Raw genomic sequence first — 25,907 nt, forward strand, 5'->3', positions numbered from 1 at the left:
TTATTAACAGAAAGGCTGATGAACAAAACGGTTCACAAACTAAGCAATTTACACATTCTTGCTTTCAAAAAGACAAGCAAACAAAAAGTGCTGGAATAGACATCAAATCTACCATTAGGTAAGTTTTAACTTAACTCTAGAACTAAAAATTCCTTCATCTCCCATCACACAATCAACATAAAACTAATCACACACCATGATAAATGAATGTACACATACATAATCCCACGCGTCAGCAGACAGTACAAATTGTTTTGCAATTTCAACGTGACACCCATATAGAAGTACTAACAACACCATGGCAACACATTACACTTCCATACAGTGACAATGTAGCCATTTATTATAATATCTTACATTATGAACCTGATGCATCGATGAGAAAGGAAATCCTGCATTCTGGTTGGTCCATATCTCACAGACAGAGGACTGCTAATATAAACAGAAAACTACATCTCATCTTGTAAAATATTAATGCACCACAACCATCAAAAAGCAGGAATAATAAGTATGAAAAGAAAAAGATTGCAACAGTTTAAAAATGGCAGCACTTAGAGTCAGTTTTTATTTATTTGCTGACAAAACATTTTTCGGGTTTACTTAAAAAATATAGTTTATTTAAGACTTCAGAAGAGATTTCACACTGTGCATACAATAAAAATAATTTAATCAGAAATGCTGGTGAAACCCAGCTCTGTAAATAGAAAATAAAGAAAGAAAGAAAGAAAGAAATGGGAAAAATATAGAGAGGAGGAAAAATGGGCTGCTTTCAGTTTGTTTTTTACCAGTCAAAAGGCCAGTTGTGTTTTGGTTTTTGAGTCACATTGGGGTGGGAGGGTTCAGAGAGATTTTTTTGGGTGGGGGAGAAATCAGGAAAAATTAGTAACAGTGAAATAACTTCAAAATTCCATGTGCACTGTAGCTATTAATAGAGGAAAGTGCAAGACAGTAAAGTGAAGTGATCACCCACTATCTCCCTCCAACAGTAATTCCCTTCCATTCAAACATATAGGGCCAAATACTGCCCTCTACTGCATCCCTCTGAAGTTAATCAAATGGGCAGCATTGGTCTCATACTGTCCATCCAATATTTTACAAGAAACCTGCGTTAACAACAGTAAAGTAAGGATCATATTGCAGTCACTGTAGCAAAAGCAACAGAACAATATAGGCATAGCATGTGTCGGCCCCTTTTGCATATTTCCTTAGTGGGATGCCATCAAGAAAGCCACTGTGACACTACAAGAAATGCTAAGATAACATTTCATAGTAGCCAAGCAACTAAAATAAGCGCCAGACATGGGAACTGCCCACAGTATTCCTGAGCAGGCAGCAACAAAAGGTACTAAACACATGAGAAATGCAACCGCAGCCTCTAGAATAGCTAGCAATTAATACATCAATAGTTTAACCACAATACACACAGCATAGCTGGCAGCTAAAGACAACACCAAGAATTTAATATCAGTGTCCAAAAAAAGTTAGCATTCAAATAGACACAACTGTGTGCAAGAAAGTGACTCTTGCCCTTACCTTTTGCTGTCTGAAACCCGGATGCCTTTCAGGGCGACAGACTAGGTCACCGACTGGTGAAAGCAGATGGGCTTTCTCTGGGCTAACTTGCAAGTCCTCCCAGACTGGCTGGTAACAAACTAGTATCTTTCACTTGTCTTTATGTCCCTCAAGTTTCCACAGATATTTGTTTAAAATGTAATCTCTCCCCATCAGAATCTTTCAAACCCTTCCATATCTGTTCACTTTTTGCCTCCCCATTTTGTTTCCCAAAAGTCACATCTCCTGGCCCCGTATCCCACTGGTAACTAATAATTTGAGTTCCAGGATCCACAGGACATGAAATATCTAATGAAAACATAGCCTTGACCTTTCCAATTTCCTTCTTGTCCATCCTGATTCTGCTGTCCACCTCAAAACATATCCCCACACCTAAGGACATTGCTTCTGGCCCTTCTGTCCTCCTCAGACTCACCCTAATAATAACTATCTTGAAATTAGGGTGACCACAGCAAATGTGAAAAATCAGGATGAAGGTGAGGGATAATAGGAGCCTATATAAGAAAAAGACCCAAAAATCAGGATTGTCCCTATAAAATCAGGACATCTGATCACCCTACTTGAAATACATTTCCTTAGCATGGTCAGGTGTTAATGCAACCCCAAACACTCTTCTTGCTCACATATTCATAAGCCGTTTCACCGAGTATTCTTTCTGGTCACTTGATTCATCTTTTTATCTACTCCATATTCTCAGATCTTCTCATGCCTAGTCTTCCACCAAAGAGGCACTCCAGAACGAGTTTGTGACTGCCTGCAGTGACTCTTCGGTGAAGGAAGGAAACTATGCTGTTGTAAAACTAACTATTTACAGTGCATTACTAGTCTACAAAAGTACTTTTTACAGTTAATATTAATTCTCCTAAAGAATTACCTCAGCCCAGCTTTACGCTATGTCATGGAGTACAATCTTCTGTAGAACATATCTCATTTAGCAAGGTATGAATCAAACTGTTAATTGAGTTCTGATTTGGACAAAATCTAGACAAAATGTCCATAGTGACTAACAGCTTGATCCTGCACAAACTTACTGCCAGGTATGACACTGATTCCTGTGTATGGTCCCAGTGAGCAGGCTACTCACAGTAATCAGCCATACACCCAGTAGTAAATATTTGCAGGATCAGGACTTAAGAGAATTAAAAAAAAAAAAAAGTTCTGAAAAGAGGCACTAAAGTGATTTAAAGAGCATTCTATATGACTATAGCAACATCCAGTGGGATGTAGCACTTCTCATAACCCAGTTCTGTGCCTACTAATGTTTCAGTGGATAGAAAATTTAGGCACAGCAGAAATATTACTGTTTTAAAGGACAATGAATTTTATGCAGAAACCAAGATTTTCCTGCCTCTGAAGAAAACAGTATTTAGCATTTACTGTATATATCTTCTATGGCTTCAAAGTGCTGAACAAACATCAATCAATGAAGTATTGAATTCCCTGAGAAGCTGCTAAGTAAGTTTGCTTATTTCTGTTTTGAATATGGAGAAATTGTCCAAAGAAGAGAGATTGAGAGTGACTATCCAAGGTCACAAACTAGTTAGTAGGAGAGTTGGGATTAGAATTCAGGAGTTACCAGTTCCCAGTCCCCTAGAACATGCTACCTCAAAACAAGAAAAGAACAAAATGTATAGCCACCCTCCTAACTGAACAATAGACAGTGTACACAAACAAAAAATTTGGGGACACAGAGCTCTGTGAGAAAAGGTTAACAACTAGCAACATTTTGCAAAGGGATACTGTGAAGGACAGAAAAAATGTCATCAGCTATTCCTAATAAATATTACCAAATGCACAAAGAAATAAATGCAAAATATTAACATTCAAACAAAACAACAGAACATGCATATTCATATGAAATCACATTTCCCCAAAATACACATAGATAGATTATATGTACAGGAAGTTCCCCAGATCATTGTCCCATTAAAACTTGGGACCCTTCAGAAGAATTGTGTTAAGGAACTTCCATTGCTTCTGTCAATATTGCCTTACTTTCATAAATATATTCACACAAAGAAAAAAGTATTACTAGCTATTTCTTTTCTGTGAACTTCCTCTACTATTTCAGACAGTGAGGCTTAATCCTCTCAGACATCCATTGTTCAGGTAGTGGCCAATCATATCACAAAATGTTTGAGCACTTCACTCTTTCCCAGTTTTCTTTCAATCTACTCTTTTTCCTGCAGTCCAGTATTTCCATAGGTTAAAAAAAAATGGTAGCCCTGCTCTCTAAAATACATCTAAAGCTTGTCTGAGAATGTTCCCATAAATCCTGAGACACATCTGCACTGGTGTAACCAAAATACTGGTGCAGAGTGTAAGTGTTCTAATAAAATACTACTTTTATCTGTCACTTAGGTTGTGCTTTTCATTTGTAAGCACTTCACCAGCCTCGTTATCTCAGTTTTACAGATGGTGAAACTGAGGCACAGTCCAAGGAAGTGACTTGTCCATCATCCTACACAGGAGTCTATGGCAGAGTCAGGATTAGGATCCAGGTCTCCATATTCCAGGTGCCCTATCTATCAGAACTGCAGTACCCAATCCAGTTATGAACCATTCTAACTCAAGCTAACACGGGAGAACAGGTGGAGAGGCTGAGAAGAGAAAAGGTTGTACACTTCTCTCCTTTCTTCCTACTCCCCTCATAAATGCCAGATATGGAGTTCAAGACAAACAGCCCTTTGACCCCAGCAAGTAGAGGCTGCATCTAAGAAAATACTGAGAGTGACCTTGTAATATTTTGAGTATTTGGGAAGGATTAACAGGCAACTACCTTATACAATTTCTGCTGTAACTCCATCCTCCACCCTCAGATAAAATGGTAAATGTTGGAATTGAAAAATGCTTTAACCTTGGCTATTAGACAAAGTGGCTGAGGTAATATCTTTTCTGGGACCAACTTCAGGTGATCTGAAGAAACTCAAAAGCTTGTTTCTCTCTCATCAACAGAAGTTGGTCCCATAAAAGATATTACCTCACCCACCTTATCTCTCCAAAATCCTGAGACCAACATGGCTACCACAACATTGCATTAACCTTGGCTAGTCATGAGAGACTGAAGGTCCTGTAGACTTGTTCAAAGCAGGATCTAATCCTTGCAGCGTAATTGCAGACACTACACATCTTGCTGAGCCATGGGAAAAATGAATAATACGCAGTGCTTGTGATCTACGGGGCATATTCATGTAGTGCAGGGATGGATGTAGCCCCTTTATTCAGCATCTGTGTGTGTGTGTGGGCTGGGGGTCTCTGTGACCGAAATGACCAGAGATCGGCAACCTTTGGCACGCGGCTTGCCAGGGTAAGCACCCTGGCGGGCCGGGCCGGTTTGTTTACCTGCTGCGTCCGCAGGTTTGGCCAATCGCGGCTCCCACTGGCCTTGGGTCGCCACTCCAGGCCAATGGGGGCTGTGGGAAGCAGTGGCCAGCACATCCCTCAGCCTGCACTGCTTCCTGCAGCCCCCATTGATCTGGAGTGGCGACCCACGGCCAGTGGGAGCTGCAATCGGCCAAACCTGCGGACACAGCAGGTAAACAAACCGGCCCGGCCCACCAGGGTGCTTACCCTGGCAAGCCACTTGCCAAAGGTTGCCGATCCCTGGAACAGATGCTCACAGTGCAGTGCAGTGGCTAAGAGAGCAAATGGGATGCTTGGATGCATAAGCAAGGGAATACTGAGTAGGTGTAAGGATACTACCCCTGGGCACAGCATTTGTGAGACTATTCCAGGGATGCTGATTCCAGTTCTGTTGTCTACATTTTAAAAAAGATTGTTGGCAACATTGTTTTAGAAAAGAGCTACAAGAAAGATTTGAGCTCAAGCTATTTAGTTTATCCAACAAAAGGTTAACAGGGGACTTGAACACATTAGTACATGGGGAAGAGATTTCCAAAAGCAGAGAGCTCTTTAGTTTAACAGACAATGTCAGAACAAAAGCCAGTGGCTGGAAGCTGAAGATAAAATAAATTCAGACTAGAAATAAGATGCAATTTTTTAACAGTGAGGGTAATTAACCATTGGAACGATTTACCCAGGGATGTGGTGAATTCTCTGTAACTTGACAACTTTAAATCGAGACTGGATATCTTTCTAAAAATATGTTCTAGATCAGCTAGTGATTATGTGCTTGATGCAGGAATCATAGGGTAAAAAATGTCCAGTCTGCTATGCAGAAAGCCAGACTAATGCGATCATAATGATCTCTTAACATGGTCCTAATATCTACACTAGGGTAACTGGATCTTGCAGCGACTTGCCTCTGCATAGTCATGCTTGTGTGATGCAACCCCCTGGTGGAACAGAGCTTGAGAGCTATCCAGAAAGCAGTCCCCCAGAGGGGACTGGGGCCGTGTGAGTGCTCCCTTGCTGCATGAAATGTTTGGAGCCTGTAGGAAAACAGTCCTCAAGGGGGTATCCGTTATTCAGAGTATTGTGGGTTGGAGCCATGTTCCATCCCTCCTTTCCTTCTTGTTTAGTTAGTGGCTGTTTCCTCCACTCTCTTATGTGGCTGAATAAATCAGCATGTTCCCAGCTTGCATTACTGTAAGTAGAGTGGGTTTTCTGTGCACTGAGCAGTCTCTTCACAGCGCCATTGTTATAAAATAGCTATCCAGATCCAGCTATCTCAATTCCTTCAGCTGAGTCCAAGAGATGTCACATGAAAGAACTCTGAGGAAGAGGGGAAGGTGAGCAGTTGACATGAACGTGCAGCACCAATGTTCTATTGTTTCCACTGCTCCTCTCCCAGGCCCTCAACAAACAATGCGCATACATGTCCATCACGAAGCATAAAATACATCCTTCTCACCCATGTCTACAGAACCCAGAATAAAAATGATATGTACATTGACACAAACTAGCTAACTAATTATAATTCAACTTTGCACTAAAAATTAAGGGAATTTTGGATTCAACCCACAGAAAATCATTCTGAGAATGGAGAGCAGGTCCTTAGAGCTGCAGGTGGCCACAGAAAGGAATGAAATGGGATGCCTGGGCTTGCATGGTGCTTTTATAATCTCATGAAAATAAATGTTCAGAGCAGAGAGAGGACTCATGAAGTGGATGCACTGCTTTCCAGAGGGACACCAAGCTCTCAGGACAGAGTGGGGGTCGGAGAATGCACCTCACAAGTAGGAATACCCAAAGGTTACTTTCACGAACAAGCCCTTTTGAGTGAAAATGGAGGGGGAGGGAGTTCTGCCTTCCTGATAATTCTTCACTTGAGGAGGATTTGCAGAAAAGTGCAGGCCATCTTGAAGTGACATTTTCCTAAGAAAGCAACTTGAGCCAAGACTACTTGTTCCCAGCATCTGCTGCAGAAGTACATACCTTGTAGTTGTCCTTTGATATAAAGAGAACAAAGGCACTCCCTTGTTTGTCTGTGAACCAGCTGAAGACCTCCTTCATTTGACTCCGATCCCCAGGATGGAATTCCTCTCCACTCAACCAATGCGCCTGTGGTTGAGATGAGCTGGTACATGCAGAGAGACCTGGTAGGCTACAAGCTGATTTCAGATTTGTTTTCATCCCATTAAACAGGAGCTGGTTTCTTCCAGGGGAGATTGCTTAAGGTTCCTCCTGTCAGCTTTTGTACACTATTATTGCCTTGTGTGATCTGAGAAAACACACGAGTTTCCTCAGAGCAAGATGCATTGTTACAGCTCAGAGTACTATGCACTGATATACAGCATACAGCAATTTTTTTGCTGACTGATCACTTCCCCTATGCTAATGTTTTTCCCACAAATGCTCCCCAGCCTATTATCTTTGCATATGTCAGTTAGTCCCTGACTGGATATCTCTGAAGATTGTCATGCTGGGCTTCCTGTGTGTATGCATCTCAATGCTAATACTATATACAAGGAAAAAACAGACTGTCAACATCTTGATTAATTTAACAAACGAAATCTTCATCATCTCAGGACTGACGACATTTCACCATAGCTACCCTGACTTTCTGTGCAGGTGATGATTTAAAGGTGGAGACTGGCAGCCAATGTGATACAAAATTCTGAACTAAGAACAAATATTCAAGATCAGAGGACATAATAGTAAAATTTGGTTGCCTATAGTCAAGCACCAATTATCCATATTTAGGCAGCTAAAATATATGGACTTCTTTTCAAAAAAAGCACCCATAGCTTCACTGGAGGGCCGTAGTCTTCTCTGGGAGCTAAAAGATTTGGATATTGGAACTCTGGACTCTGCATTTTTTATTTTATTAGATCTGAGTTACTTTGTCAAGAGGAACTGCTGCTCTCCCTGGATCTTCCAGATCACCCTTATAAAAATAATGCTTGTATAAGTGAGAAAACCTGTAAATGCGTAATTATCACATATGGCCCCATCTTGGTTTAGCATTTGTGGCATTAATTGCACCATTAACACCAACTATTAAAGTTGCACATTCTTCTTAGTCTCTGTATGCTGAAGCAGTGTGCAGATCTAATCTATATCCCATTGAATTATCTCAAAAAGCAAAAGTGTGTCACATTTTTGAAAATATTAAGATTTTTCAAGTTGAAATTACTGAATTAGTTCTTAATTCCTTTTTTTTCTAGTTTACTTAGCCATATTCAGTATACTAGGAGGTGATATTTAGAGCTTCATAGAAGTGAGTTTGGTGAAATTTTGCGGTCGTGATAGTCGATCAAATAGTATACAAAAGGACAACATTCTTTCAGTAACATATTTATCATACAGTCACAAATCTCTTATAGTCATTTTTCCTCTCCTGTAAATTCAAGTTCTTCACAGTTCAGCAATCTTTCAGTATTTAAAAATATAATACATTTTAAAAAGGTAAAACTTTAAAACATTTCATTAAGTTCTTATCTGGGGTTTTCTTACATTATGCCTGTCTTGTGTTCTTCAACATTTATATTTTCCATTGGTGGGATGCATTTTGAAACAGAAGTCAAACTCTCAACCAAAAGCAGAACAAAAGATTTTCATCCACACTAGCCTCATCCTCATTTTACCATTTCTTAAATCTGCTGCAATAGTAAAGTACTCTTTGCCATAATATATTTCACCAACAATTTCAACTGTTGATGAAACACATTATTCTCACTTTAATCCACTGCTTCTTGCAGATGATCACCTTGCACATTGGTCTCCTCCGTTAGCCATTCAATCCTTAATTTCCTCCATAATCTTTAAATCCCTCCAAAGGTGAGAGTGGAGGTAAAGAAAAAAAGAAATACACAATATAGATGAACGAACAAAAATTACAGACTCAAGGTTAAAACCCACGACTGGGTCTCAGAAGGTTTGGGTTCTGTTAATGACTCTGCCAAAAACTTGCTGTGTAACCCTGGCCATAAGACAATCTCTCTGTGCGTCAGTTTTCCTAGGAGTAAATTGGAGGACATGATATTTACCCAGGGTAGCCTCAAGGACATTGTGAAGATAAATTAATATTTGTAAAACACTTGGGAAGATAGTGTAGAAGTTCAAGGTATAAACAGCTCAAAAATTCTCCCTCAGCTCTTTTCATAGAAACCTGTATCTCCTGCTCTAGCTTTTATTACACTTTTACTTAACTGATGATAATATTTAGTTGCTGCAAGTAGGTATAGTTCTACTTAAGCTATAGGCTCCTATGTGGTAGTCCTAATCCTTCAGTCAATTACAGATCTACAAAACTTCAGATTCCACGGTAGCACCACACTCATTGGAATGACTTTACTTCAAATGCACACTCAAGCTATTATCCTCTTACATTACCTAGCCCCTAAATTCTAGAATAGAACAAATAATGAAAACAAAGAACCCAGAAAGACTTAAAAATGGAGCGAACATAGGTTCAGCCCTTGGTGCCATCTTCAGCGAATTCCCTAGATCAAGAACATGTGAACTCAAATTTTTCCCCACTCTTTTGGGATATGAAAGAATGCCTTTCTTCCCATTATAATAGTATTCTAATACACAAAGGCCAAAATTATGAAATAACAACAATGCCCTGATCTTGCAATCTTTGATGCATTTTTAGTCTAGGTGTTAGAGTTTCTTTGTTGTCTGTAGAATCTTTAGTCGGTGGCTTTTCTTAAGGCACTTAACCAGGCTTCCTTTTGATACCCTACCACAAATGTCGGATCTTCTTGAGATTTTAGAGCCTGATCTTAACCTCACTAACTTTAAGAGGACTCTTTCCATTGTCATCAATGAGCTTTTCAGCTGGTCCTTAGTCTTTGCCCTGGAAAAACAATGTTTCTATAAAGTTTATCAGTTAGGATTGATGATAATTAATGTCAGGATCATTAAGTGCACCATGATGTTTGCCCCACTGGAGAAGGCACTGGACTCCAAAGACTCGCTAACTACACTTCAGAAGCAGCAGCTTCCACCACTATGATCTCCAGTAATGCTCAGCAAACTGATTGGTGCTTGGCTCCAGTTGTCAGAGAGAAGGCAAACAGAGCCGAGCGCTGCTAAGTGGCAGCAACATTTTGGAGCTGTGGAACTTTTTCCCGCTTATACTGGAGAAGGCAGGAAGAAGGGCCTGACATTTGGATGAATCTGAGCCTCATTTAGCCTTACATCAACCTAGTTAGGCTTATTTGACTCCTATGGCAAACTAAGGACCCTCAAGTTACATATCTAGTCTGATTTTCTAAATCGACAGTTTGAGCACAGAGATTAATATTCTCCTCTGAAAAGAGTTCATTTGCCTGTGACAAGCTGCTTTTTGCTGACCTTCAGGAATCGTTTCATTAATTTCCCAAACAAATGAATCAGTGATTTCCATTCCAATTTCAAGGTTTAGTAACTGCAGCCACACTGAATATGCTGATTTGATCACGTTTATCTATAACTTGCAGGCTCAGCACTAAATCATCCTCTGCCTCCAATAATGATACACAGGCTAGTCAGTCTTATCTTCATAGGTTTCACAAAGTCCTTTTCACAATCATCTGTGTTACATTTTGGCAATCTCTAGGACTTCCAAGATTTTACATTTTGGCTGGGTTTTAGAAGGAAATTCAATAGGATTTGGGTGTTTAAATTGGTTAGGCTCCTTTGAAAATCTCTGCATTACTCTTTTTTACCTCTCTGTACTACAAAATGACCAGAAAGTAAGTACTGTGATCATCTCATTTGACCTCCTGTAGTGGCAGGCTCACTTGTGTTAAACTAATTTAATACAATCTTGTCTCAATCAAGCAAATAAGTCATAGATATTTAGAAATAAGATCTGAGCATGATTTAGAAGAATGACATAAATCTTTTGTCCTCTAAAATATTAAATGGCTTGAACAAAAGCAGGAGGGTTGATATCTAATGCAATAATTAGCAAGCTTGATGATTAATACACAGCATATAGTGAAAATGTGTGTCATATTACTGACCGAACAACTAGAGTGCATTGATTCTTTTAAAATATTTTCTTTGGATTTTAAATTAAGGCTCAAAATAGGCTTACCAGAAAGTTACAAAATCAAATAAAGTTGAGAAAAGAGCTAAAGTGAACAGTGTGACAGAGCCATGCACTCTTTTTAGTAAGCTATAAATCTGTAAACTGTCATTCATCCAGTAGCCTCTCTTCAGTGTAAGATAAAATGTGCCCATTAAATATGTGATGAAAATGAATCTAAAAAACCCTCCAAAATTACAGCACTGAGGACTTGATTCTGTGGTCCTTATGTACATGAATCTCTCTATGATGGAGCGTATATCCCTTGAATGGGACCTGGCACAGAAAAGGGTTAAAGGAAAAAAGGAAATATGCAAACTAGCCCCATTAAAATGTGGTAGAATAAAAAAGGACTTGTCTGTGAGAAATACTCTAGCTGGGGGCAGGATGCTTTCAATAACTGCTTGCGAAGAAGTCAGTCTGGCACAAACCAAAGGAACCTACAAATGTTTGGATCAGAAGAGAATGCTAGATACAACAGAGCGCAGCATGTCCATGCTTAGGATCAAACTGAATGCTTTACTTTCAAGAGGAATTTTTGGGAGAGATTAAATATCTGGAACAGCCTTTTCACTAGGAGCTTCAGGGACAACAGACTAACCAGTTTTAAAACTGATCTTAATAAATTTATGAATGGCTTACATAATGGATTTGCCTATGATAGCAGGAGACCGGACTTGATGACCCAGGAGGTCCCTTCCATAAATTTAGAATTTATGTTTCTAAATAAAGTTCATTTCAGCAAAGTATTTGGGGAACATGTCACGATGATGAGAAAAAACCCCTCAATTAATATGTCTATTTTGAGACCAGATTGGTTGAGCAAAGCCCAGTTTAACCTCTTAAAAGCATGACGTGGACAAACAGAATGATCACCACATGGAGTCATTGATATTCCCATTGAAGTCAATGGGTGTTCTGCATATACCAGTACCACAGAACTGAATGCAGAGCTAGAAGAGAATCCAAGCAGATTTGAGTTCAGATGCTAACACAGCCACTACTCTAAGCTGTGATTTCATTTGATATCTGAAGAATCCTGAAGCATGACTAGTCCTAGTTTTTCACTGAGAAAGTGACAGAGAAGGGGCAGAAGGACATTCACTGGGTACCAACGCCCAGGAAAAAAACAATACTTAAGTGGTTTTTCAAATGCATTGAAGCAGGAGAAGTACTTACTAAATGCCCTCTTTCTTTGGATGGGAGGCATATATGATGGCCTTTCCAGAAAAGCAAATGTATTTTTTCCTGAAAAGTCCCTATGTATTGGAGGAAGGGATGTTTCAGACCTTGCTGGAGGATCAGGACATTAAGACAGGAAGAGAAGAAAGCGAAAGGGAGGCAGGCTGGGCTGCTAAAATGGTACTTAAAAACCCCCCAAAGCACTAGAGACTGAAAGAGGAAGAGGGGAGTGTGAACCGAGTGATAAAATGTTCACAAATCAGTCTACTCAACCAAAAATAATGAGATATTTCATATTCAGACATCCAAGTTTTGTGACCTTCAAAGAAGTATTTTTACAATAGGTAAAGTGGTTAAGTAGTTACACGGATAAACGTGCCATCCCCCCACTCCAATGTGGACTTCAGTCAAACTTCCCCTCACGGTGAAAGCCTAGCAGATTTATGTTTGAAAGCAAGCTTGCACGCCGGGCAACTTCCCCAGTTTCTGAATTAGAATGAGAGTCCTAATTCAGTAGGATAAAATTATACAACAGCCAAGTTTTTCTTTGAAAAAAAAAAAATCTAATTTAACTTTCCTAGAAATGTTTGCCTTAACAAATGGAATTCGTCAACTGCTCTTGGATTCCCAGGTAGCAGATGGGTTTCATGTTTCATTTACATTTTTAATTGCTTTTTCTCTACACGCATTTAACAAAGAGATTGCAGCCTCTTCTCTATGATTAACACAGTTATTTGCACAATCTTTGCCACTTTAAGGTTGAACTACTGAAATACGCTCTACTTTGGGCTATGCCTGAAGACTACTTGGAAACTTCACACAGAGCAGAATGTTGCAGCCTGCCTGCTTAGTGAAGTGAACTGTTCATGTTACAAATGTGCGCCATGAACTGCGCTGGCTTCCCATCTGTTTTTGGGTGCAATTCCAAGTTTTATTTTTGATCTACACTGCAAAGCATTAAATGATTTAGGACTTGGTATCTTTCTCCCTATGCACAAAGAGCAGCAGAGATCATCCTGAGGCACTTTTACTGACAGCTTAACTTTATTGACCTTTAGAGTGGTACAAGATATATCTTTTTGGTCAAGCATATGCTTAATTTAAAATCATCAGTACATTATTTCTGGTTGGTTGAAGGAGCACAGGGAAGGGGGCTGGTTTATGCTGTCTTTTGAGGACAGTTTGATTTAATGTTGGGATGCATTTAGTGCTACGGTGATGGGCACATAAGTCATTATATAAAAAAATTACAAACCTTTTAAGTATGTCCAAATAAACTTCAAGATTACAAACTTCCTTAGAAAAGGGTGGGCACACTCAGTACAGGAAGCAGTCACAGCCCTCATTAGTTTTCCTTCAAACCTGTATCATGTTTGTCTTTTCTATAGTGAGGTTCTGCCAGTTCATTTTTACCTGGGTCGCTCTCTCAGCCAATGCTAGGAATTGGCACCTTTTCATGAAAAGGAGAGGTGAAACTAATGTCTTCTGATACTGATGAAAACGCAGCCTAAAATGGAGTTTCCTCTGAGGAGCTTGTACATCTGTCGTATAGAACAGGCAGGGCAATAGAATGGAACCACAAGGAACTGCTTACAAGAGGACTCTCAGAGAGCAGGAGCTACTCCTAAACTCTGCAACAAGGATGGGATAGAGTCAGCAAAGAACAACCCTATTCAGCTCTGCCAGATCCCACAGGCATGTCAGCAGCACCTGGGCTGCTATCAGAAAATCTGCAATAAGTTTCCCCATGAAGGGAAACTTTTAAATAGGACAGGGATGCCTTCAACATCAAGTGATGACTTCTTGAGCAAGGGCCTAGCAATTACTTGTTTAAGGCTAGTCAATATCTTAGCCTCCTGGAAGGAAGTATAAACAATCCTCACTAATAACTAATGCCTCCCTGGTGCCCTTCTTCAGACAGAAGAGCATGGATCCATTTTACAGGTATCTGCCCAGATTAGGGCCTAGATCTTTTTCTATGTCCTATTCTCACTTATTTCTCTATAAGTGAAGTTGTTTTCCAGAATTTCTTTCCTTACTACTGTCAAGTATCAGGGGGTAGCTGTGTTAAGGTGCAACTGGACTCTTTAGGGTGCCACCAGACTCCTCATTGTTTTCCTTACTACTATGTATTTCTCTCTTAAAAAAAAAAAAAGGTTCAGTACTATGAGTTTAAAAATGTAGGTCCTGATCCTACAAAAGACTCATTCATAAAATTAATTCTTTGCAGGATTGTGAGCTTCATTTTTAAGGGTATTTAGATGCCTAAAGATGCAAATAGGCACCTAATGGGATTTTCAAATGCACATAGGCATTTACCTGTATTTAGGGGCATCTAAATATATTTAAAAATCTGTATAAAATGAAATACACACACACACACACACACTTTTGAAAATATTATATATATATCTATATCTATGTGCAAAAACTAATCTAGTTTAGGATTCAGAAACCTGGCATACACTGCTCTGTAACTAAAAAACAACAATGGATACTGCATTTGCTGATTTGGATCTGGCCCCAATATCTGAATATGCAGCAATGACTAGATTTAATTCTTTGATCAACAGCATGAGGACAGCTTTTTTAACCTTACCTGTGCCATCTGCCTCTCCAGTTTTGACCGGGGAATATCTTCAAAATAGTTTTCATTTCTTCTTCTCCTTGCATCCCCCTGCATGATAATGTGAGGAACGTCTAGGGAGCCACCAGTAGTGTAAGTGCTTTGGCTAAGTGAGGGAGACAACTGAGGAGGAGTATGGTTACCGCTGGGTTCCTAGATAGAAATGGAAAATGTAGCAAGGTAGAATACCATTTTTATGTCTACAAGCAACCTCTTTAAAACTATATTTGAACAATTGTCAGTACAAAATTTAGGAGCATTTCCTGAAGAAAGAATTTATGATGAGTGAATGCTATATTGTATTAGATTGTGACGTGCCCTACACAACTTGTAGAGGGCAGTAATGCACCCTTATTTTCCTCATGGCCTCCCCACATCACCTGTTTGTGAGACACTATTCCTCCTGTGTAGGTGGAAGTTGATGGAGGTGGGCGGAGAATGGGCAGCGCGGAAGGGAAGAAATCTGCTACTGGTATAGGCTAGTAGAAAATTACATCCCCATTTCCCAACTCTGAGTCAAGTCCTCTCCCAGAGCTGCTGCTGGGAAGATGCAGCTACACGCCAGCCCTTGCCATGGTCCAGGTAAAGGCATGATTGATGCCTGAACTATTTGTAAGGGGCAATATACCATCACTTTGGAGCAGCCAGGTGGTTTGTACTCCAGTAATGTCTCCCTTTGCTGGGAGAGAAAATAAGTGTGCAGAGATGTAAGATACATACTTTACTTACAATTGTAATGGCCCTGCAGAATACAGTTTATATGGGGATATTAGAGAGAGAAACAGAACACAGATTACAACTCTAAAAGCTCCAGAAAACATCAGTGTATGAGTATCTAGCCAAACTGTTTGTGTGTAACAGATGCACGACACTGTGGCCTTGTCTACACTGGAGTAGTTTGGGAGTTGCAACCTTCTAGTATATCCAACAACACACCACACATCCAAACACAGAATTGCAAACATTAGTGCCCAGGTATTCATATTACCAGCAAAGTCCCACTTGCTACTAGGAAAGCTAACAGAATGCTCTCTATCACCATGTCAATCTGCACGGGTGCTATACTAAAAGCAAGCACTAGCATAGCAACTGCACTGAAAAAATTCTTCCTCCCATGTCTCTACCACAATGCACTAGTCACTTCTTAAGTGGACTTTGATCAATTTTCTGGACTTTGCTGTAGGGTCAAGTTCTCCAGAAGCCCTCATCTGCACAACTGGCAGCACATCTTTCGTCTCCATGTGCGTACCCCTGTTTGCCAGCATCCACTTCTGTGTGATCATCAAATTTCAGTGTTAGCTACCCAAGCTGCTTTTGAATCAAGGATACCTAAAGATGGCTTGAGGTTCACAAGAGTGCTTGTCCAGATCTGGGGTGACCAGGAGTTACAGTTACAGATGAACCCCACTATCAGGAACAGTCTGGTTTCTGACCAGGTGTTGAGAAGCTGGCCCAGTTTGGTATCACATGCACCAGGAAACAGTGCCAGTAGATAATTTTCTTAGATTAAGTTCTTTGGAGCAGGGAATGTGACAGTTTGTGTGTATGATGCATAACTATAATATAAGTATTTAATATTAAACAACAATGGGCCTAAAATACCGTACAACACTGTTCAGATGCAAATAGCTGCTCTGGCACAGGGAGGAGAATCTACCTCTTATTTTATTGTTTTAGAGGAGTAATTAAAGTGGATTCTTGGTGCAGTTTTCCACAGAGCCAAACTAGATTGTGGATCGCATCAAGGCACCCTATTTCAAGCTGCTGAGAGACCAGGAGGAAAGTAAGGAGGCCTGAGGTGGTCTAATGTCGTTGGCTGCTCTTCCAATGGAAGGTTTCTGGTCATAGATAAGAGTGATAAATCTCCGCATTTCATACCATATCTTTGTTACTTTTCTTTAATATTTACCAGTGTTTTCTTCATTAAAAAATATAATGTTTAAAACTACTGTAGGAGCTAGAAAAATTGAAGTGGTGGTATGAGGCGATTAGCCCACCTAAGACTTATATTGGCATCCTTTTAGGAACAATCTTCACCCAAAAAACGGTTCTTTCCATGTGCTAGACACAAACAGATCTTCCTAAAGAAGCAGAAATACATCTCAACGTATCCAAACTATTCTTCAGCTTGAAATAAAATCATTAGTGCAAATTATAAGGTAAACACTACCCTATGTTTTGGTTTGAGTATTTCTATGGTACAGTATCCTCAGTTATTGAAGGAATAGAAAATCTTAATCCAAACTCATGTCCTTTCCTTTAGGACTCCCAATGAAGACAACTGTGCATAAAGTGATGAATAATATTTAGTCACTGTCTGCATTAGTGATTTTAGCTGTTCGGCAGTGAAATATTTTTCCTCAGCCTGATTACATGAGGAGGAGATCTAGTGTACTTTTCACTGTACCCTGAAAAGAACAATGCCACTAGTAACATAGGATGTGAAAGCTTTTCCACCAGCAGAAAACATCCCCACCTCTAGAAATAGTTTTCTAGTTCAATGCATCAAAACCACTGAGAGCGTGCTACTTTCAGCTATTGGCCATTTTTTTTTATTTTAGCACTTGCACTGTGCCAGGAGACCACTCACACGGCAAACCAAGATATAAAATGTAACTAAAAATATCTATATTTGAGCAATCCTCTAGGGCAGAACATCATGAACTGAAAGACACTTTTGCTAGCACAATATTAAAAAACAGATTATAAATTTCTAAATCCAAGTATTTGTATATAGCTTTTGAGACTAAAAAGGGTAAAAACAGGGAGGTCATAGAATCTATAATTTTCTGTTAAAATAAGATTATAAAAGGTAGCAACAGCTCCCATTCTAGCTTTACCTTCTCCTCCTAACACCAGGAAATACAACTAGGGAGCACATTATGCCCGACAACTAGAAATCCATTCCAGAATGAAATTCCAATCAGAGGAGCAGTCACCACGGAAATACTCAAATCAAAACTACTCAAACAGGGAGGAACTGAACGAAAATGTCATAGTAAAAGGTGCTAATGAGCATGAACTACCTTGAACACAACACAATAAAGACGAGGTCCCCAGACCATAACGTAATAAGGATAATAGATATCAAGAAAGCAAAATTTCTGGGATTAGAAATCTAGTGAATTTATTGCAATGGGAGGAATATAAAAATCAGTGAATGTGGAAAATCCTAAACGGCACCATGATCAGGCTTGCAGGAGTGGGGTTATTAATGGAAACTGAATAAGACAAGTTACTTTAGATATCCAGAAACACCTTGATATCTATACATGTTTATCTCACTGATTTCAGGTTGGCTCTGTGTAACTAAGACCTGGTCTACACTGGAGGTGTAGGTGAGCTAAGTCGGTCTAAGTTACGCAACTTCAGCTATGAAAATAGCATAGCTGAAGTCGACAAACTTCGAGCTACTTACCGCAGTGTCTACACTGTGGTAGGTCAACTGCTGATGCTCCCTCTTCGACTCTGTGTATGCTTCTCGCTCCGGTGGAGTACCAGAGTCAGCGGTTGACTTATCGTGTCTTTACTAGACATGATAAATCAACCCCTGCTGGATCAATCACACCGGAGGTAAGTGTAGACATGCCTAGAGCACAAACTTGCACTACAGAGAGCAAACAAAAATGAAAGGGATAAAACTCATTCTATATGCTTAGCCATTAAGTGACAATTCTTTGTACTTTCAGGTGTTTTTTTTAAAAATATGATTTTTATAAGACAATTGATGATTTTAAAAGATACCAAATTTGCTAGGAACTTACCCTGAGGGTTATTGACCTAGGTGGTTTCTGAGGAGGGTCTTCGTGAAGCCTGTCTCCCAGAGATGCCAAAACACGTTTCCTGTGGCCAACCAAGTTGATTTTTAAAACCTGAAAAATAATAAAAGCTCAGATAAGAACATTCATTAAAATCATTAAACAAAGAACCAGTCAGAAACAAACACCTTTTCTATAAACTTTTTAACAGGTAAATAATCTGCATTGGTCAAGTAGAAAGAAATAGAGAGAGAGCAGTGGAAGGTGTACAAAGATTAGAAGAGGGGGTTACAAGTCAGAGAGGAGGATACAGAGAGTAAAAGGAGGTGAGAATGATATAGAATGGGGGAAAAACAAAGCAGGTACAGTTATGGAAAGCGAAGACAGGGCAGCAGAGTAGGGAGGAGAGAGAAATCAAAGGGGGAGAGGGGAGAGAATTACAGACGGAACAGCAGTACCAGAAAAAAGGAAAACCAGTAAGAAAAGACTGGGACAGAAAATGTAGGAATGCAGACAAGAGTGAGCAATGGAGAATAAAGGAGCAACTGAAATGGAGGAATTGTGGTCCTAGAAAAGTGAAGAGTGGCCAGACTAATGGTTAACGGAAAAGGGGAAAGGAAAGAAATGAGAGAGGGAGGAAGTGAGCAGCAAATAGAAAAGTTGGTACTTCTAATAACTTTGCACCATAGGATTCTCAGAAGCAATCTCAGATTCCACACACAGGGCCGGCTGACACTAGGGAAGGGGATCAATCTAAGATACGCAACTTCAGCTACGTGAATAACGTAGCTGAAGTCGAAGTATCTTAGATCGAGTTACCTACTGTTCTCACGGCGAGAGATCGATGTCCGTGGCTCCCCCTGTCGACTCCGCTACCGCCGTTCGCGTTGGTGGAGTTCCAGAGTCGACAGGAGCGTGTTCAGGCATCGATATATCGCGTCTAGATGAGACGCGATATATCGATCCCCAAGAAATCGATTGCTACCCGCCAATACGGCCTGTAGTGAAGACGTACCCACAAAGTCAGCAACACCCTCAGGCAGAGTGTGCACATAAACACAGATTTGATTCCCCCTAATCCTGGCCAGACCCCGTCCTCCTCTAGATCGAAATAAAAACCCTCTCCACAGCAAGACAACAAACAACTACCTCCAGTGGACTGACCAAAAACGTTTGGACTTGCCAAATTCCAAACTTTAATTTATAAAAAATGATAGCTGATCAAGAGTCACTACAACTCCCTAAATACGTCTATTGATGCTCTAGCTTGTTGGAAATATGGCTGGGGACTGAAGGGGGGTGTAAGGACAAGGCAGAAAACTTGAGCATTAGTGGCAGAAAATAAAGTCTGACACAAAAAATTTCTACAAATCTATGCCATTGAGCTAGGAAGCAGAGATCCAACCTCTGCTTTGTCATAGATGCGGCAAAACTATACCTTTGCAGAACCCTTCCAGGCTTCAAATTGCTTCCTTTGTTCCTGAACACATCACCTTCCATTGTGGGTCCACTCCTAATAGAGACTGTCAACGCTGACATGGATGCAGGGGATTTCTCTTTCAGACTAAAACAGGCAATGGCCCAGACAGTATTGAGAAACAATTGAGAAACAATTGTTCGACCCTAGAGATCTCCCAAACTACTGCCTGGTCCCTAGCATCCCTTAAGTAACCTGATCAAGAAGTCAGCAACCTCTCAGCAACCAATATCTTAGGGCTTGGCTACACTCAAAACTTCAAAGCGCTGCCGCGGGAGTGCTTTGAAGTGTGAGTGTGGTCGCAGCACCAGCACTGGGAGAGAGCTCTCCCAGCGCTGCACGTACTCCAGCTCCTCATGGGGATTAGCTTGCAGCACTGGGAGCCGTGCTCCCAGCGCTGTGGCAGTTTACACTGGCGCTTTACAGCGCTGTATCTTGCACTGCTCAGGGGTGTGTTTTTTTCACACCCCTGAGTGAGAAAGTTGCAGCACTGTAAAGCGCCAGTGTAGACAAGGCCTTAGATTCCACTCAATCTGTGTCAGAACAGGGCACAGTACAGAGACATCTATTGTTGCTTTCGTAGTTGACCTCCTCCTGTCCACAAACCGGGGAACTACATTTACACTCAGCCTGCTGGTCCTGTCTGTGCTATTTCATATTGTTGAGCATCTAACAGTCTGGTTGCCTGCAGCTACAGAGGTCATGGGAAACACCACAAAACCAGGGCCTTCTGTTCAGATTGAACCCTGAGGATCATTGTGAGTAGCTGTTCCCCCACAGCAGGCCCCCCTGGAGAGTCCCACTAGCTTGTTTTCTTCATATTATTCCAGATATATAGGAAGACATAAGGAAAGCCAGTGAGACAGCACAGGCTGAAACGCCAGCGGTATGCAGGAGACATTAAAGTCTCCATTCACTTTACATCAAATATAAACAGCATCAAGATGGGTGAGGTCCAGAGGATCACAGAAGGGCAAACATAAAACCTATCTTTAAAAAGGAGAAAAAAGAGGACCCAGGAAACTATAGATCAATCAGCCTAACTTCAATACCTGGAAAGATACTAGAACAAATTATTTAATAACCAATTTGTAAGCACCTAGAAGATAATGGTATGATAAGTAATAACCAACACTGATTTGTCAAGAACTCATGCCTAACCAACCTAATTTCCTTCCAGGGTTACTGACCTAATGGATGGGGGAGGAGTGGAAGCTGTAGATGTGATACGTTGATTTTAGTAAGCCTTTTGACACAATCCCACATGATATTCTTGAAGGCAAATGAGGGAAAAGTAGGTCTAGATGAAATTACTATAAAATGGGTGCACAACTGGTTGAAAGACCATACTTAAAGAGCAGCTATCAATGGTTCACTGTCAGACTGGGAGAGTGTTATCTAGAAAGGTTCTGCAGGGATCTGTTCTGGGTCTGGTACTATTCAGTATTTTCATTAATGACTTGAATAACAGAGTGAAGAGTATGCTTATAAAATTTGTGGATGATGACAAACTGGGAGGGCTTGCTGGCACTTTGGAGGACAGGATTAGAAATCAAAACAATCTTGACAAATTGGAGAATTGGTCTGAAATCAACAAGATGAGAATCAATAAATACAAGTGCAAAATAGTACACTTAGGGGTAAAAAAACCCAAATGCACAGCTACAAAATAACTGGCTTGGCAGTACTATGACTAGAAAGGATCTGGGGGTTATAGTGGATCACACATTGAATATGAGCCAACGATGTGATGCAGTTATGAAAAAGGCAAATATTCTGGGGTATATTAACACTAGTATTCTATGTAAAATCCAGGCGATAATTGTCCCGTGCTACCTGGCACTGGTGAGGCCTTTGCTGGAGTACTGTGTCCCACTTTGGGGACCACACTTGAAGAATTATGTGGATAAATTGGAGTGTCTAGAGGAGAGCAACATAAATGATAACAGGTATAGAAAACTTGACCTATAAGGAAAGGTTAAAAAAACTGTGCATGTTTATTCTTGACAAAAGGCTGGGGTGGGGGAGAGAATCTGATAACAACCTTCAAATATGTTGAGGACTTGTCTAAAGAAGACTGCGATCAATTGTTCTCTATGTCCACTGAAGGTGGGACAAGAAGCAAGACATAATTGGCTCTATCTTCAGTAACTCTGTTACAGGTATATTTAGAGAAAGTAACAGAGAGCTCGCAGGCAATAAACATAAATTAATGGAAGCCTGCAACCTGTCCCTGACTTTTACTAAAAATACCCTAGGGGTGGGGGTGGGGGAGGGGACAGAGTGCTGCCATGCTTGTAGCTGTTCCAGCTCCACTGCTGGTCCTGTGGCAGGGGCTGACTGCAGCTGCTCCAGCCCCAAGGGGGCTGAGCTAACCTCAGCCACTGCTCCGGTAGGCAGAGGACCGCTGCTCCAGCAGCCCCGGGGCTGGTCACCAATCAGCTATTCCCACCAACCCCGGGGCTGGCTGCTGGTCAGCTGTTCCCACCAGCTGCTGCTCCAGCCCTGCCCCAGAAGAAGTCATGGAGGTCACGAAATCCACGACAGAATTGTAGCCTTAACTACAATGGTAGTTAAGTACTGGAATAGGCTTCCAAGGGAGGTTGTGGAATCCCTGTCCATTGGAGGTTTTTCAGAACAGGTTAGACAAAGACCTTTCAGGGATGGTCTAGGTCAGTGGTGGACAACCTATGGCCCACACTGCTTCCCACAGCTTCCATTGGCTGGGAATGGCAAACCGTGGCCACTGGGAGCTACGGGGGGCCATGCCTGGGGACAGTCAATCTAAACCAACTGTCTCACAGTCCGCCAGCGGATTATCCTAACGGGCCGTATACAGCCAGCGGGTTGCCCACCACTGGTCTCGGTATACTTGGTCCTACCTCAGTGTGTGTGTGTGGCAGGGGGTGAGGGGGTTAGATTAGATGACGTCTTGAGATCCCTCACAGCCCTATGTTTCTATGATTACCATCTTTCTCAATGTCTAGCCATAAGCAGCACCTGGAGGAACTGCTGCTTGTTAAAGCTCAGCGAGGCATTAGTCGGGTGATGCTGGTAGAAAGAGAGAACATCTTCCATTAGTGAGGGCATTTGCCCTCAGACTAAGTCACTGTGCAGCCTTGGGGGTCTTTTTGAACTCCTCAAAGCTTTGAATGCCCCATTATCAACGGCAGGAAAAAAAGCCCATCTTATACTTGTTACTTGCGTGAAGACTGGGCCCTATCACATCAGTCCTTGCCAAAGCAATATACATATTCATGACCTTCATGTTTGATCACATCATTTCATATCTAGGAATGAGACGAAAACATCCCAAAACACTCACATTGGTACAAAAAGGTAGCAGATCATTTGTTTAGCACAACAGGTCACTGCACACATAACTCCAGTGCTCTGGTCTCTTTGCTGACTCTCAATTAAATGAAGAGTCCAGTTCAAAGTCTCTGTCTCGATATTCAAAGTTTTGCATGGGCTTGGCCCTAGCAGTCTGAGAAATTGCCTCTCGCACCACGACTAGTGAAACTGATGACTAAGAAGCATTAGCAGGATTGCTAATTAATAAATCAGACTTCTGTATCACTTGCTCTTCCTGTGGCTTCATGCAACTGTTGAACACTGTGACTGCAGAGGAATGAGTCCCTGGAACTTTTCAGGTCAGGGCTCTGAAGGTGGGTCTCCAATTGATTATGCTCTTTTGAAAAGAGTGGGCTTAAACTGAAAACTGCATCGATCTCATAATACCAGGACCACCACATAATCTGTATTGCATTTTGTTCTTTCACAAAAAGTGGATGTTACCGTGAATCTGGATGTGGAAGAGTTTGAAGATGCACCTTACAGAAACATATGCTATCTGGCCAATAGGAAAATCTAATCACAGTTCAGGGACTAACCACTTCGCTAATGAAAGGTGCTTTGTTTTTGGTCTCAAAATGCACAATGGCTCCCTCGTAATTGTCTTACCTGGAGATTCATTGATCATCTTCCCAACAAGAAATGTCATTATCTGAGGCCCTTATACATTTGAGTTATAAGAAGAGAGTTCAATAGATAATCTCAAAAATTGTTCTGTGATAGATGATCTCTGACAGCATTTAGCAAAAATGTCAAATATCAGAAATATGGGTCAATAGTATGTAATGGGAATGAGGCCTAGGACAGCAAAATAAAACAAGCATCCTAATGTTTCATACCAAAAGGCCATAAGAGACTTGCACTTACTTGGTGCACATAGCAATCTAGTGCCCCATCAATATTTTCAAAATCAGGTAACACTGATAGTCAGTTAATAGCATCCATATAATTGTTATGCAATTTAGCATTACGCAGTAAAGATTGTAGCATATTTCATACATGGCAGTGGAACAAGTTTTTGCAGTTTGGCTGTGGTAAATCATAGATTGTGTCATGACACTACTACACAGCTTAAGGCATTAAGATTGATATGAAATTTAGGCTGAGACAAAAAAACATGTGTGTGATATGCCTCTCACTTTGCCGACAACCATGATACATGCCACAGAAGAGTGCACGCCCATATCACATTTTTGGATTAAGCATAACTTCCACTGTAGTGAGTTTGCTTATACTCGGTGGTGTAATACAATTACAAGAAGAGTGGAGCAAGTCATTTGTCAAAAGAAAAAATGTAGGCAAAGAGATAAAGTAATATTGTATTTATGTCTCCATATTCTCCATTCATTCCACCAGGGAATGTTACAAATTCATGAAATATGACTACAACATTTTGCATTTGGATTTTTGATTTAGATGACGGATGTGAAACACACACACCCACACCCTGATAACTCCCTGGTGACTACATACATACAGATGCTGGAAAAGGAAAAGTTATATCTGCTAAGGTTGGCATAAACTTACACAATACTTTTTTGGGGGGACTATAAAGGCTAACAGAATTCAAGAAAACAAATCCTGAAAAATTATGAACTCTAGTGAATATTATGTAAGAACAGTTTAATAGGGCTGTCAGTGCGCCTGAAGCACCCCACCTTTTTAGCAGAAATTGATCCTGCTGGAAAAGGGATAAGTGGGTTCTGCTGAGCCACTGAGGCAGGTAGCTCCTTACCCCAGGCAGATCTAAGATAGGTGAGAGCATTTCTCTAGAGACAGTGAAATTAGGGTCTGAGCTGGGCAGTCCTGAATTAGAAACTCTAAGAGCAGCCAATCCTTGGTAGAAGGCTTGAGCAGAATATTATCTTACTTTTAATTTCTTTATTAACAAATCCACACCCTAGAAAGGGGGTGGGTTTTTTATTCTAGATAGTGTGTTGACTTGGTTTTGGAGTGGTTTGGAACAGGCACGTACTTGGAACAGAGTAGCAGTACTAACCGCCATGGCTGTGTAAGAAGGCTGGGGACTGACTCAGTTAGGAGGCAACAGCACCCCGATGCCATTATGCTGGGAGCAGTAGAAGAAAGTAAATAGAGCTCAGAACAGTACTAACATTTTACTAGTGGTATAATCAGTTCCTCCAGAATTTAAGCTTCATTTAATTAAAAATGTTTCTAAGGCCTTAGGGTTGTGAAGGAAACCTTGTAAATATGAATCAGTCAGGTGCTGTCTTCCTGAGCCTGCAGGTAAACATCTGAAATGTTAATTGAAATTCAACACCGTTAACTATTTTATTGCTGATCACTTTAGGTGAAACCATAAGCTTTCTGGGATTGTGTGCAGACAGTAAATTGAATATCATCATTTTCCCCCCACAGCGTGGCTCCTGGTTGGATAATACCAAACACCACCAGAGTTAAGTGTCCCGAGTCCCCATATACTGCAGCAATGGATGCTTTAGAAATGCACGCATAAGGCTATGATTCTTGTGAAAAGAAAGAACCCAGGGAACA

At 40.8% G+C, this 25,907-nt stretch overlaps 1 protein-coding gene across 3 annotated transcripts in view; it reads right to left on the reverse strand.

The window, feature by feature from the left end:
• The window catches only part of ANKS1B (ankyrin repeat and sterile alpha motif domain containing 1B), a 786,862-nt gene that overhangs the window by 51,767 nt on the left and 709,188 nt on the right, over positions 1-25,907 (reverse strand). For 2 of the 3 annotated variants that reach the window (XM_032788575.1, XM_032788568.2), the window contains exons 4-6: positions 18,569-18,676; positions 14,778-14,957; positions 358-432 (exon numbers count right to left, since the gene is read on the reverse strand). In XM_032788575.1, coding sequence (XP_032644466.1) covers positions 358-432; positions 14,778-14,957; positions 18,569-18,676 — 363 coding nt within the window. The remainder of the gene's footprint in view (positions 1-357; positions 433-14,777; positions 14,958-18,568; positions 18,677-25,907) is intronic. The other variant, XM_032788573.2, reaches the window with a different exon arrangement.

This window comes from Chelonoidis abingdonii, chromosome 1, assembly GCF_003597395.2.
Source record: "Chelonoidis abingdonii isolate Lonesome George chromosome 1, CheloAbing_2.0, whole genome shotgun sequence".
NCBI lineage: Eukaryota > Metazoa > Chordata > Testudines > Testudinidae > Chelonoidis > Chelonoidis abingdonii.